This window comes from Caretta caretta, chromosome 13 (genome assembly GCF_965140235.1).
Source record: "Caretta caretta isolate rCarCar2 chromosome 13, rCarCar1.hap1, whole genome shotgun sequence".
NCBI classification, from domain to species: domain Eukaryota; kingdom Metazoa; phylum Chordata; order Testudines; family Cheloniidae; genus Caretta; species Caretta caretta.
The window spans coordinates 19,671,170-19,684,743 of record NC_134218.1 but is presented as its reverse complement, the minus strand read 5'-3'; the positions used below and the strand labels follow the sequence as shown (position 1 = coordinate 19,684,743).

The 13,574-nt window shown below is 41.4% G+C and overlaps 1 protein-coding gene across 1 annotated transcript; it reads left to right on the top strand.

Moving 5' to 3' along the window:
• On the top strand, nt 1-12,149 carry OSER1 (oxidative stress responsive serine rich 1). Its single transcript, XM_048819730.2, has 4 exons — nt 1-121; nt 3,572-3,677; nt 9,646-9,759; nt 11,338-12,149. Exons 2-4 carry the CDS (start codon nt 3,601-3,603, stop codon nt 12,029-12,031), a joined length of 885 nt encoding a protein of 294 aa, XP_048675687.1. The 5' UTR covers nt 1-121; nt 3,572-3,600; the 3' UTR covers nt 12,032-12,149.
• The last annotated feature ends 1,425 nt before the right edge of the window (nt 12,150-13,574 follow it).

Here is a 13,574-nt window from a genome sequence, read left to right as displayed (position 1 = left end):
CTTTCTGGCGCTAAGGGTTTTCCCATCCGGGTTACTCGACCGCTCTCGCCCCGCCCCGCCCCGGAAGAAGCCGCTGGGTCTCGGGGCGGCGGCGGGCTCCTTCCCTGCGGGGTTGAGCGCGGTAAGTGTGTTGGGCGGACCCCCCCCCCCCCCGCCCAGCTTTGTCTGGCCCGTCCTCCCCCTGGGTGCCCCCTTCTCGGGCGGCTGCTCTGCCCCTTCCCCCGGGCCAGCGCTCGCTGCGACTCCCGGCCAGCGGGCTGCGTCCGTGCGGCAGGACAGCCCAGTCCCCGGCCAGCCGGGAGCCGCCCTCGCACGGTTCCTCCCCGCCCTCACCGAGCGGGGACCCCGGCTGGCCCCAGCTCTCGGCTTCCTCCGGGTGACCGCGGCTCTTGGTGCTGAGTCACCCCGGCCGGGCAGCCCGGTCCCCGCTGCGGGGGGCGACGCATCGCTCCGGGCTGGGAGCCCAGGGCGAGGCCGGAGCTGGGGGGTGGCTGGGAATTCAATCACCGAGCTCCCGTCGGGTGCTGCCGGCCAAGGCGGTGAACGAGTCCGGTTTCAAAAGCGCTAAATTAAAAATTCCCGCTGGACTCTCTTGGCAGCTCCTGGCCCTATAGGTATCGCTGATGTTCCTAAGTGCCTGAGCCTCCTTCAGGCCGGGCTAGACTCTGTACCTCCGGGGACGGACGAACTGATGTCTCGTTTCCGTTTTATTCACTTACAAGCGCCTTACCTTTCCGCCTCCAGTGTCCCCTCCAGGCTTCTCAGAGCCTGGTCTCCACATGAAATAGAACAGTGGTTTTCAGCCTCTGGTCCGCGGACCCTGGGGGCCACAGACTATGCCGAAGCTTCCCAAAGAGGTCCCCGCAGCTCCATTTGAAATTTTGTAGGGATCCGCAAATGAAAAAGGGTCAGAAACCACTGAAATAGAATGAATGTGTTTGCACAGTGATGTTCATACAGCCCAGCCTTTTGCCTGGTGGGGAGTTCCCTGTGATTGCTATTTGCAAAAGAAGTAGGTTCTTAAAAATATTTAACAGTCTCTTTCTGAAGGTAATAGAATAGAAATCGATTGAGATTATATAGTATGAAGACAGGTAAAATAAGAACATAATTTTGGCCAGCATTAACTTGTTTTAAATCTCCAAAACTTTCTTCTCATGATTACAGTCTTCAGAAGCTACCCAGATTATTGAAGATCACTCAGAAGGATTTAAATTCATCCAACCAGTTTATCATAAAATGCATAAGTTCACAATCAGTTTAGTTTTGCCAGTGAATAAAAGTAACAGGACCACATATCATGTAAAAATTCCATCCAAACTAAAACTGTCACTGTGTTAAACATCTTTTACTAAGATTTTTAAAACATTTTTGCTCCATTCCCTTGCTACAGCCAACTGCTGCTATGCTTTTCAGGCTGCTGTGATAGGAAGTGTTCTGGCATCAAGCTTCAAGTTTAACTTGGTATCAGTCTAAAATTGGCAAAAAAGTATAAGCTGTTTTTAAGGATAACTTTTCTTTGGGGCAGAGAAGAATAATTTTATTGAGGCTAGTCCCCACACTGGATTTATGATAGAAATTTTCACCCAAACATCAACGTAAAGTGGTACCGGTACCCAATTAAGAGTGTACCCTAAGCCAGGCTGTTTTGTTAATCTTTGCTCATTTGTCTGCTCAGATGAGCATCACAATGACCAGTATTGTATTCAACCACTTCCCCTTGTGTTTATTTGCTGCTTCAGTTCATAGTATGTGCGTCAAACACATTATGACACATCCATCTTTCTGGATGTGTCATAATGGCACCCAACTAGCGGCTAAGGAATACATCTGAGTGAAGTCATTGCAGAGCAAGTAGCAGACACACCAGCTGGGAGATCTGAGGGGGGCCAGATAGAAATGAGATTCTTAGGTAGAGAATTTACCCTTCATATTTACTTGTTTCATTTTGTCTTTTGAGAATCTGTGTGACTATTTAGCTGCAGCTCTTTCATCTAAATTTATTCTCTCTTCCAGCATATCAAAGAGTTAGAATTAATTTAGCAAATGTATTATTCAAATACCAATATAAGTAGTATTGTACTGGTAGCTTGATTTAATAGCCCTTATTAATTAGCCTTCATTATGGTAGTTGATATCTGTTGCTCTTAGGCATCTATCTCTCTAGTGACTTGAGAACTCAACTCTGTAGTCAGTAATATTCCATTTATATCTGTCATATCAAAAGAGCAGCTTCATAAGGAGTTGAGAGACAATGTCTGTGTATGAGGACTTGCCTGCGGGAGTATATGGAGTTCTTACAAATTAAAAGAATCATTTTAACCATAGTGGTCTAGTACTCCTTTACCAATCAAGACAACTTCAGTTTAAACACCGGGTGTTAAAGACTTGTTCTAGTACTTTAATCTCTCTAGAACAACTACTAATTTGATTTTGGGCAACTGATTACCAGTAAAATATTGACAAATTGGGAGGAGCTGGAGAAAAGCAACAGATTGTTAAAATAATTGAGAGACTGTAAGGATTGCTGTCCAGCTAGGCCAACTGACTGCTAGTTGCACGAGCAGTAAGGGACACAAGTCTAGAAATAGTTTTGGGGCCTTAAACATCCAAGAGGAGATAATTCGTATGAAATGCTTAATATAACAAAGGTCAAAAAACTGAAATTAAGAGAGGGTAAATTTGGGCTGAAAACCTGATAGAACTTTTTGAGGCTGGGATCTAGGCCTGGTCTACACTTAAAAATTAGATCAACCTATCTGTGTTGCACAGGGCTGTGAAAAGTTTTGTGCCCTGGGACTGTAGTTAGGTTGACCTAACCCCCAGTGTAGATGCAGCTTGGTCAATGGAAAAATTATATCGTCAACCTAGCTACTGTCTCTGCGGGATTATTTACTACATAAATGGAAAACTGCCTTCCATTGGGTGTAGGAAACATCTGTGTTATAGTGCTACACTGGCACAGCTGTAGCCCCATAGCTTCGTTGCTGTAACATAGACATACCCCTGGTTTGTGGAGTAGTCTTCAAAGGAAATAGTGGAAACCATATCACTTTACTTTTATAAAACAGGACAAAGCCCCAAAGAATGTAGTGTAGGGCAGAGGTTCTCAAACTGTACCAACAGTGACCTACAGGAAGTTGATTGGTGTTGTGGTGCTGGCCCTCCTTGTTTGCTCTACTGCTTCTGGAGTGCAGTTTTGGTTACAGTGGAACTAAGTATAGGAATCTATAGAAAACTCCTGCATTGAAGAGATCTATCCCATCCCTTGCCCCCACTTGGCTCAGAATTGACACCAAATTATTTTACTGTAAAGGTTTTTATTTGCCTAAGCTGTTACACATGATGATGACTCTATCATTCTTGCATATCTTTCTGGTCCTCTTTCTGAATCCTCTCCCAGAAGTGTCTTAATACAGTGACCAGGGCTATGTGTATGCTACAATTTGCTGCTCAGAATTTATTTCTTGAGTTATGATGATGATGGGAAATTATAGTAAAGTTTTGAACACAGTGCTGGTTGTCTCCATTTAATTTTCAAACAACTCACTTTCTGCTTTCAACACCATAGGGTAACTGTCAGCACCCACAGTGCCAAGGATGAAAACAGAAGCTAAGGATGGAGAAGAGGAAAGTCTTCAGACAGCTTTCAAAAAGCTAAGAGTTGATGCAGCAGGGTAAGCAAGCATATAATGATGTATTGAGGAACTATATGACCAGTGAATTGCTAGGGAACCACTCTACAAATCTGAAGCGATTGAGATAGGTACCAAAGGATTAGGTAGTGGAAGGCTTAACTGTAGCACAACAAATTGAAGTCTTTTTAAAAAAAAAAAAAAAAAAAAAGTTTGTAATCAGAGGGCTATTTAGCTGTGGGGATTGGTAAATGGGATACAGATCAATTCCTATCTAAATTGCTGGTTCAAGTCCAACCTGGGCTAACAGTGACCAAAAATGGTTACTATTTGATAGCTGTCATTTGGCTGCCCATATTAAATGAATTTGGGCTGAGCCCTGGTTATCAGAGGACATGTGCACATTATTAGAACCCTGCTAATGTAACTAGTATTTATTGGCAATACCAGCAGCAAGACCAACCACTGAATTGAACCAGGGAGATGGATTCCCTTCCTACCCCTTTGAGTTAGGTGGTCTTGCCACATCAGTATTGAAGATACTGGTGAGGTCATGTAGGAATCCAGTATTGCCACCATTGGACTCTAGTCTCCAGGAATGACAATTTCTTTAACAAAAACACTGAAAGGGAGGATGTTGTGTATATCTTCTCCTTACTTGGGAGACATGATATGCAGTACTTGACTTACTGCTTCACGATACTAGAGCACAAAGAATCTGTCCATCTCACTTTTAATACTCAGAATGGCAACCCTTTCCTACTTAATAAAAGAACACTCAATACAATTATCAAGTCTCAACTCTCAAACCTGGCCTACATTGGAATTTCAGCCACTGGTGTAGCTGCACCAGTGCAAACTCCTAATGTAGGTACAGTTTACACCAGAGCAGCATGATTTGCAGTGATGCAGCCTTCCTTGGTTTGAAAACCCAGGGAAGAATTTTCTGTAGTATCTGGCTGGTGAATCTTGCCCATATGCTCAGGTTTTAGCTGATTGCCATATTTGGGATCGGGAAGGAATTTTCCTCCAGGGCAGATTGGAAGAGGCCCTGGAGGTTTTTCGCCTTCCTCTGTAGTATGGGGCACGGGTCACTTGCTGAAGGATTCTCTGCTCCTTGAAGTCTTTAAACCACGATTTGAGGACTTCAATAGCTCAGACATAGGTGAGAGGTTTTTCGCAAGAGTGGAGGGTGAAATTCTGTGGCCTGCATTGTGCAGGAGGTCAGACTAGATCATAATAGTCCCTTCTGACCTAAGTATCTATGAAACAATGTAAACTGGGCTCATGTAAATAACTCCTGTATAAGCTATTTGCACCAAAGCAACTGAACAGGTGCTTACAATCCAAGTATAGACAAGGCCTCAGTTTCAAGCTGGTTAGGGTGCCACTGGAAGCCTCGCAGAGCCCCAGTATATTCAGGGTCTTTCAATACAATTGACCAGGCTCACTGGAAATCTGTGACACCTCCCTTCCCTGCACATGCCCCTATCTCCAATATGCTTCAACTCTTTTCCAGTAAAGAGAGCTCAAAGAACTGATATGATCTCTTCCCACCTTCAGTCTCCAGTCGATTGGTCTGTGTTTACAGCAGAAAGAGGAGCTTCTTTCTGAATATTAATATCTTGGTCTTTTCTGCATGTCAACTGTTCTGAGCCCAGGACAGGGAATAAGGACAGAATTTCATTTAACAGGAAACCTCCACCTCCAATCTGAACCAATTTAGTGCAAGTGTTGCAAAATAATTCCCTGTTTGGCTGAAATCCAAAGTGTCAACGTGAAAGGATACTCTGAACTATTACAACTCCCTGAAAATGGGGGTTTGGGATGGATTTGTGATGTCCTACTTTGACAGTTAAGGAGCATCATAAATAAATGAACACCCTGCACATATCAAACGTATTTAATCCAATGATCTCTGATTTGATTTTTAACTATTTGGTTCTATCGCATTTAAAATCTGAAGTTGGGTTAATTGTTAATTAATTTGTTAATTAGATTCAATGATTCCTAATATCAAAGATCAAACATTGCAACTGACTAAAGAGCCTGAAAATAATCCTATGAGAAATGTCACACATCTAAATATTCTTATCTTGCATTCCAGTCTCCTGACCATGACACTCACTATTCCCCATCTGATTCACTTCAGCTCTCCATACCCAAGTTTTTCTGTCTGTACAAATGTAGGTATTACCCTTATTTCAAAGCACTTAGGAGTGAAGTATTATAACAATAGTTTACAAACATCATGTCCACACAGAGTTTTCTTTGCAGGTGCAATACAGTAAAACATAGCTCGTATTCTTATTTCCCATGTTTGGGAGAGGACCAAAATACGTAAGGATATTACAGTAAGGCCACTTTGGTAAACTTAAAATATCAACGTCCTTGTATAAATACTGCTGCTTGGAGCTGGTTGCTGTATAATACTTGGACTTTCCACCGAAGTGCCTTATGAGTAAAGATGAATGATCCATGGATTGGATATATGGAAACTGGAGGACACAATAGTGGTGAATGACACGGGAATGGGAAGGGTGATTCACTGCTGTGACTAAGTGGAGGTTACTACATCATAAATTCCTACTAGTCTCAAATGTCATGGCAGCAGCTCAGAGCTGCCTTACATCTGTCAAGTGAGCTAAATAGTTTAGGTTGCCAATATGTAATCTTCATCTTAAAGCAGTTTTAGTTCAGGTCCTACTGGTCTTTACGTTAAATGAACCATTTTTTCATCTTCTAATGCCTTACTGCCCCTCCACTGACTACTTGGGTGTGCCCTGGTCCTTCAGCTTCACTGTGATTCCCTGCTCCCTTTTAAAATGCAGTTCAAAACCCATCTCTTCACTGCCTTCAGCTATTGCAGTGTCATTTGTTTTCCCCACTGCTATACTCTTACCTGACCTCATGCTTCACCTTCCCCTCCTTGTCTGTTACTGCCCATTTTCTCTTCCAGGTTTCTGTCATTAGAGTTGTATGATCAACTCCGTATGAAACTGTATAAACAGTCTTTTGAGTTAGTGGGAGAGGAGGGAGTAAGCTTTCCTGACCTGTCTTGTCAGGACTTTCCAGAAGGTCGATAGACATGGGCCTAAACTTTCAGAATTTCAAGCCTAATTTTCACTTGCCCTTTGAGTAACTGCATACACAATTGTAGTTGTGTACAGACTGTGGCCAGCTTTCAAAATGTGGACTTGGGGGGCCCAGTAAATCTTCAAATTCTATTTAAGCCAAGGCTCTGAAAATGTAATGTACTGTAACCTTTCAGCTCTGTTGGCCAAACCTACAATAAGGAGAAGAGTTTCTTGTAGCAAACATTCTTTCTGTACACCGGGACTAGTGTGTTCCAGTTAAACCGTCTATTTATATCCAAGGAATGTTTATATTTAGGAAAGACTGGCTTTAAGACTTGGGTGGTGTTGGGTTTTTTTGTTTTTTTTTGTGGCTCTAAAAATTGAGGCATTTTCTGGGGTCTGTTTCTCTGGGGAAAATTCCATTTAAGGCTGTTGTGTATAGCTTAGAGTTGCAGTGTGAAGGTCTAATTTAAAAGCTAGTGTTTAAACAGCTGCCATTCTAATTATTTGTTAAAAATTGTATCCATATAATGCTCCTAAGCATTTAATCAAAATTCAGAGAAACTCCATGAACATCCTTTCCTCACTCCCCCACCCCAATTTTCACCTAAGTGTAATTGACACCAGCAGTTTTTGTCCTTTCAGCTACAGAATCTTCTTTCTACCCTGTTACTCAGGTTGATTTTTTTCTAACTGTTAAGATTTAGTTCAGTTATATTCATCATTCTTCCCACACCATCAAGTTCATAAGTCAAACAGCCCGTCATCCCTATCCTGGACTTGTTTAGCCAGATTTTTTTATATTCAGATGTAATCATGCTTCTTCAGCCACTATCGTACTATGGAACATGCCTCTGTGTCTCTTGCCCTTAAAAATGCTATTTTAGGGCATTCTTGAAATTGACATATCTGAGACATCTTCTGTCTGTATTACTTGTAGGTGGTTGTGCCTATTCTGGGACCTGTTCTTTACTTGCTCTCAGTCCATTTTAGTTTGAATATTCTATGTAGGCACTTTCATTGAAAGCTGTTCAAATGTGCATTGGTCCTATTTTTCCAGGACCCTGCTCCATATAATGACTAAAGATTTATTGCTTCTAAATATCTTAACTTTGGTGTTTTTGCCAATCATATTGGACTTCCATACTTAAATTTTTTGAAGTACACTTGGCTTTCCTATTCTGGACTCTACATCAAGTTCTGTTGGATATGTTTTTTCAGCAGTTGGCTCTGCTTTTGTAGAGTATCAAGTGGAAGTCATCCAGCAAGAAAGGGTAATGGAGTAGACTTACTATTTCCATATACACCTCTACCCCGATATAAAGCGATCCAATATAACACGAATTCAGATATAACTCGGTAAAGCAAAAATGGTTTTCTGTCTCATCTACAACATTGGTTCTCAAACTGGGGGGTCATGACCATGTGGGGGTTGCGAGCCCCAACCACTGCACTGGGCTATGACGCCGACCGCGATGCATAGCTACGAGCATCGACCCCTGTGTGGAGCTGCGCAGCTGCGAGCCCCGACCCCGGGCTTGATGTGAAGGACGACATCAGATGCGTCTTTTCTAAAACAACACCAAGAATAAAACTTCTTATGTCAAATACTGTATTAATGGAAATGTTCGAGGCCAAAGCAAGTTCGATTTAACACGGTAAGATTTTTTGGCTCCCAAGGACCACATTCTATCTGGGTAGAGGTGTATTCCAAATCATACAGAGTCTTCAAATTTTACTTTGTGGAGAGATTTTTCCCTGCGCTTAAAGAAACTCACATTCTTGCATTAGGGGCCTGAGTATTTTAGTAATATGCAAGTAATGGTGCTGAAGAAGACTTGAGTTAGAAAAAGCTCACAGACTGATGTAAGCTTTCTCATGTCTCCTACTAGTATAGTAGTGTTGTACGCCATTTGAGAGCTGATGCATTTCACCTTGGTAGTTGATTGTGGATCAACCAATCTGTAAAGTGCCTTGAGATTCTCCATACTAAAAACCTCTCTGTAGAAAACTCATCCATTTTTACATTTAGTGGATTCAGAAAACATGGGTTTTAAGCATTCATTCATTGGTCATGGAAGGTATGCTTTGGTTAAATCTAACCTTACTTCCTTCTGGTCTTCAGCAATGAGCAGCAACACAGTCTTCAGACAGAAACTGGATTCTATAAGCCTCTGTCCATTCCACTGCTAGTAATTTGCTTTTAAAACAGTTTTCAAACCTGCCTGAACATAGTTGTAATGCTGTTTGCCCACACTTAACCCATTTTATAACTGTGTGATATCTGAGCATTATAGAATGTAGCTATAGAAAAGACTTACTGGCTCATATACATCATTCCCTATTGCATATTTGTTGGTATTTTCTTGCCCCGTTAATGCGTAATTGCAGGTATCATTTTGGCTAACAGCTTGCAACAAGGTATGATTTGGTAAATAAGGCTGACTGGAACTGTTATAATCTTATTTCATATTTATTAATTTTAGTGCCAAAAGGTGTGGTAAGAACATTACAGGACAAATGAAAAACCATGATCCATGCCCGGCAAAGCTTAGACTTCAAAATTAAACATAATGTGATATAACAGATGAGCGTAACAAATAGTAGGGTGAGGAAGGACACAGGTTACTACAATAACATCATATGCTTGCTTAATTTATGTATGTTCACATATTGGTGGTTCACTATGAAAATTCACTGAATTTTTAACACTTCAGTTATAAACTAGCACACTGTGTGTCTTTCCTGGTTTGGTGCTTCAGTGAAGCTTTTAGGAGACTGTTTGTTTGCAAACAGTTTGCTTAAGGCATTTCTGATGACCGATTAAAGTGTTTTTTGGGAAAGAAAATTCATAGCCTCTCCACAGTATTTTGACATATATATCTTTCGCATTCTCTTCAGTTAATTGCAGTGTATTTATGTTCCTCTTTCAGGTCCACTGCTTCTCTTCCTGTGGGTGAGGGTACAATTCCAAGAGCACTGGTTAGAACAGCTACAGATGAAACCAAACCTAAGAATGTGTGCACATCTAAAGAAGCCTGGCATGGGTAAGCAGAGGGCAGCCTGGGACTGACTGACCTGGTTTTTTAAATGTAAATGAACTGGAATTATTTTAACTCTAATTACCCAATTCTGTTACTGGTTTTGGATTCTAAACGGACTTGTTTACAAAAATTTTACCTTTTTTAGTTTCCCTTTTAAAACAAACATGCCTGTCATCCCTTCCCCCTCATTCCCATGCCATTTGTGTTCTGTTTCTAAATTTACAAAGTGAAACACCTCTGAGCTGTGGGTGAAGTTCTGAATGCTACAGCCGCACCAGCATTAGGAACAGGAGCAGAGTAAACATATCCAGCAAGCTGCTGTACTTGAAAATGAGTCATTTTAAGTCATGAATCCTTTCTTGCAGGATCACTTGGCATCATACAGTAGAGTAGTAGGTACCTCTAAGGCACTTCTATCTCTGAATCTTTTGCCTTTTGTTTCCTGAATGCTTAGTGCTTATGCAGCACTTTACATTTTCAAATGACTGTTGAAACAGTCTTGAATCGCTACTATTTTCATGTTTCAGAGTAACAGTCGTGTTAGTCTGTATTTGCAAAAAGAAAAGGAGTACTTGTGGCACCTTAGAAACTAACCAATTTATTTGAGCATAGTAGTATTGTACGCCATTTGAGAGCTGCTGCATTTCACCTTGGTAGTTGATTGTGGATCAACCAATCTGTAAAGTGCTTTGAGATTCTCCATACTAAAAACCTCTCTGTAGAAAACTCATCCATTTTTACATTTAGTGGATTATACAGCTGTAGCTCACGAAAGCTTATGCTCAAATAAATTGTTTAGTCTCTAAGGTGCCACAAGTCCTCCTTTTCTTTTTACTATTTTCATGTGGCCCCTGTGTTCTTTCATCCCATGTGCTAAGTACCCTGCCTCGCCTCTTTCAGATTCCTCCTTAAAACCACCTTTATTCATTCTCTTACATTGATCTCTCAGGTGCTAGCTTCACACCTTTGTTTACCAGAACTGGTATCATGTCTGTCTGAGTTAGTTCATACAATCTTGTACACCTGTTCTGTAAAGCTCAGTGGATGCTACTGCACTCATTAAAATGTAATATAAATACAGTAGAACCTCAGAGTTATGAACTGACCGGTCAACCACACACCTCATTTGGAACCAGAAGTACACAATCAGGTAGCAGCAGAGACCAAAAAAAAGCAAATACAGTACAGTAGTGTATTAAACATAAACTACTAAAAAAAAAAAGGAAAGTTTTGAAGAGTTGACAAGGTAAGGAAACTGTTTTTCATTCAAATTAAGATGGTTAATAGCAGCATTTTTCTTCTGCATAGTAAAATTTTAAAGACGTATTAAGTCAATGTTCAGTTGTAAACTTTTGAAAGAGCCACCATAACGTTTTGTTCAGAATTACAAACATTTCAGAGTTACGAACATTCCCTACAAACAACTTTCATTCCTGAGAATTTTGTAACTCGGAGGTTCTACTGTACAGTGGAGGAGGTTGCTTTTTAAATACTTTTCCTACTGTGATTCACAGAAAGAAAATACTACTTGCATCTGGTTATAGAGTAAACACTCACTTGTGTATCATCTTCTGCTGCTAGGTCTATGAGGAAACCTTCAAGAGGGGCAGTGAGAACCCAGCGTCGGAGGCGTTCTAAGTCTCCAATCCTTCATCCTCCTAAGTTTATCCACTGCAGTTCAAAAATGCCTTCTGTGTGCAGCCATCTGGTACACAAGAGCCAGGTTGACACTCCAGACAACAGCACCGGGCTAGGGGTGCCAGTCCCAAAGGAATTCTGTGCAAATGAACGTTCCAGTCCTGTTCTAGATGGCGTTGGCCACAAGGGAGTTGTTGCTGAGCGTTCGGGCGCTTCTGTTGCAGAGCCAATGCCAGAGAACAAACAGGAAAACTCTTCTGTTGCTGTTTCTCTGATGTCCAAAGCAAGTCTAAAGACAACAGATCTTTCTGACTTCCAGTCGGTGTCCAAACAAAACAAGAGTAAGCCATGTGCATGCATGGACAAGGCCTGTCAGTGTAAGCGGTGGCAAGACATGGAAGTGTACAAATTCTCCGGCTTGCAGAACACCATCCCATTGTCACCAGAAAGAACAGTTGCTGAGGACCACTCCCAGCCTTTGCCATCAAGAACTCCCTCAAGTTCTCCACGATCTTGCTCTGAGCAAGCAAGGGCCTATGTGGATGATGTGACTATTGAAGACCTTTCAGGATACATGGAATATTACTTATATATTCCCAAGAAAATGTCTCACATGGCAGAAATGATGTACACCTGACATCAATGGGCTTTAGAGAAAGGGTTTGATTGAAATCTGCCCTCAGTCGTACTCTACATGAGAAGCAATCCACTCCCTGCTCACCATGCTTGCAATAAAAACACTTCATTGCATCTCAGCTAACTTTTGTTATTTAAACCAGACAAAACACCTTAATTTAGAAACGTGACAGCTCTAACCCTAGAATCGTGGTTGATTTGGTTAGAGAACAGTCTCTTCCCATATCTGCTTATGGAACTAATAACTTGGGAAATTCTGCATTGATTAAAGATCTTATTTTAAAAAAAAAAATCCTGCAGTTCTGGGTTATTGCAGAGACCAGTCCATAGAAAGCGCTGTATGGGATCAGACCTCTTTATTTGGGAAGTCTGATGCTGTATCTTAGCTCATCTGAGGTCTCTTTTTGATGTTCAATTGCAACTCATAAACAGGCAGTTATGGATTCAGGGTTAGCTTTGGAAACTTGTCAAGTGGGGCTGTATAGCACCAAATTATGGGAACACTTTAAAAGTGGGGGTCATGCCCCATTTTTTTCCTTTATCTTTACATCCATTGCTCTAATTATTTCCAGATGTCTGAATTTGCTTTTCTGTGGGGGGTGGGAGGTGCAATCAATGTTGCTTGTTTATGATTAAAGAGCAGCTTTGTTTCTAGTAGGATAAACTTTTTCTTCAGACTGACCTTTTCTTCCCTTTTCCTTTCTTCACAGCTCTCCTATTCTCCAAGTTAGTATATTATCAGATTCTAGTATTAACCTTGCAAGAGGTATTACCACATTAGGCTCCCTAATCAGAGAAATAATTCAGGTAATCAGATCTTCTACCTTTGTCTGCTGCAGCAGAAATAGATGGCTTTGTATCTTGAATGTAATTGTTCCTCATTAATAGCCAAAGGAAAAACAGTTGATGAGGTGAGTTGACTCCTTTGCAGTTTGTTTTTTATAAAAATACATCAAAAGACCAAACAGCATTTGCCAACTTCTTCAGTGTGCTTTTGTCTGCACATCCTTCCCCCACTGTAATCCTGATTGTAGTTAGACAAAAATACCAAATTTGTCCTCCCTGCAATTGCTCATTTCTGAGGGCTTGTCTACACTGGTATGCTAAATAGGCATTGCTGTGATTGATGCAGCAGTGTACATTTAGCAGATCTGGTAAAGACACAATAAATCAATGGCAGAGCGCTCTCCTGTCTACTTCAGTACTCCACTTTCCAAGAGGCAGAAGATAAGTTGGCGGGAGAGCATCTCCCACCGACATAGTGTGGTGTAGACACCACGTTCGGTCAATGTAAGCTGTGTCATTTGGGGGTGATTTTTTTTTTTTACACACCCCTGAGCAATGTAACTTACTTCGACTTAAGTGGCAGTGTAGACCAGCCGTTTGAGACATAGTTTTGACATAGTTTAAGCCTGCAGGTCTATTATGTCTCAGTTTAATTAATGCTTGGTCAATTGCCAAGCCGGGACATCTTGGGCCTTCCTACTGCATCCATGTGTTCTCCTTTTCCCTCCCTTCTGGCAATCCATTTACTAAAACATAAA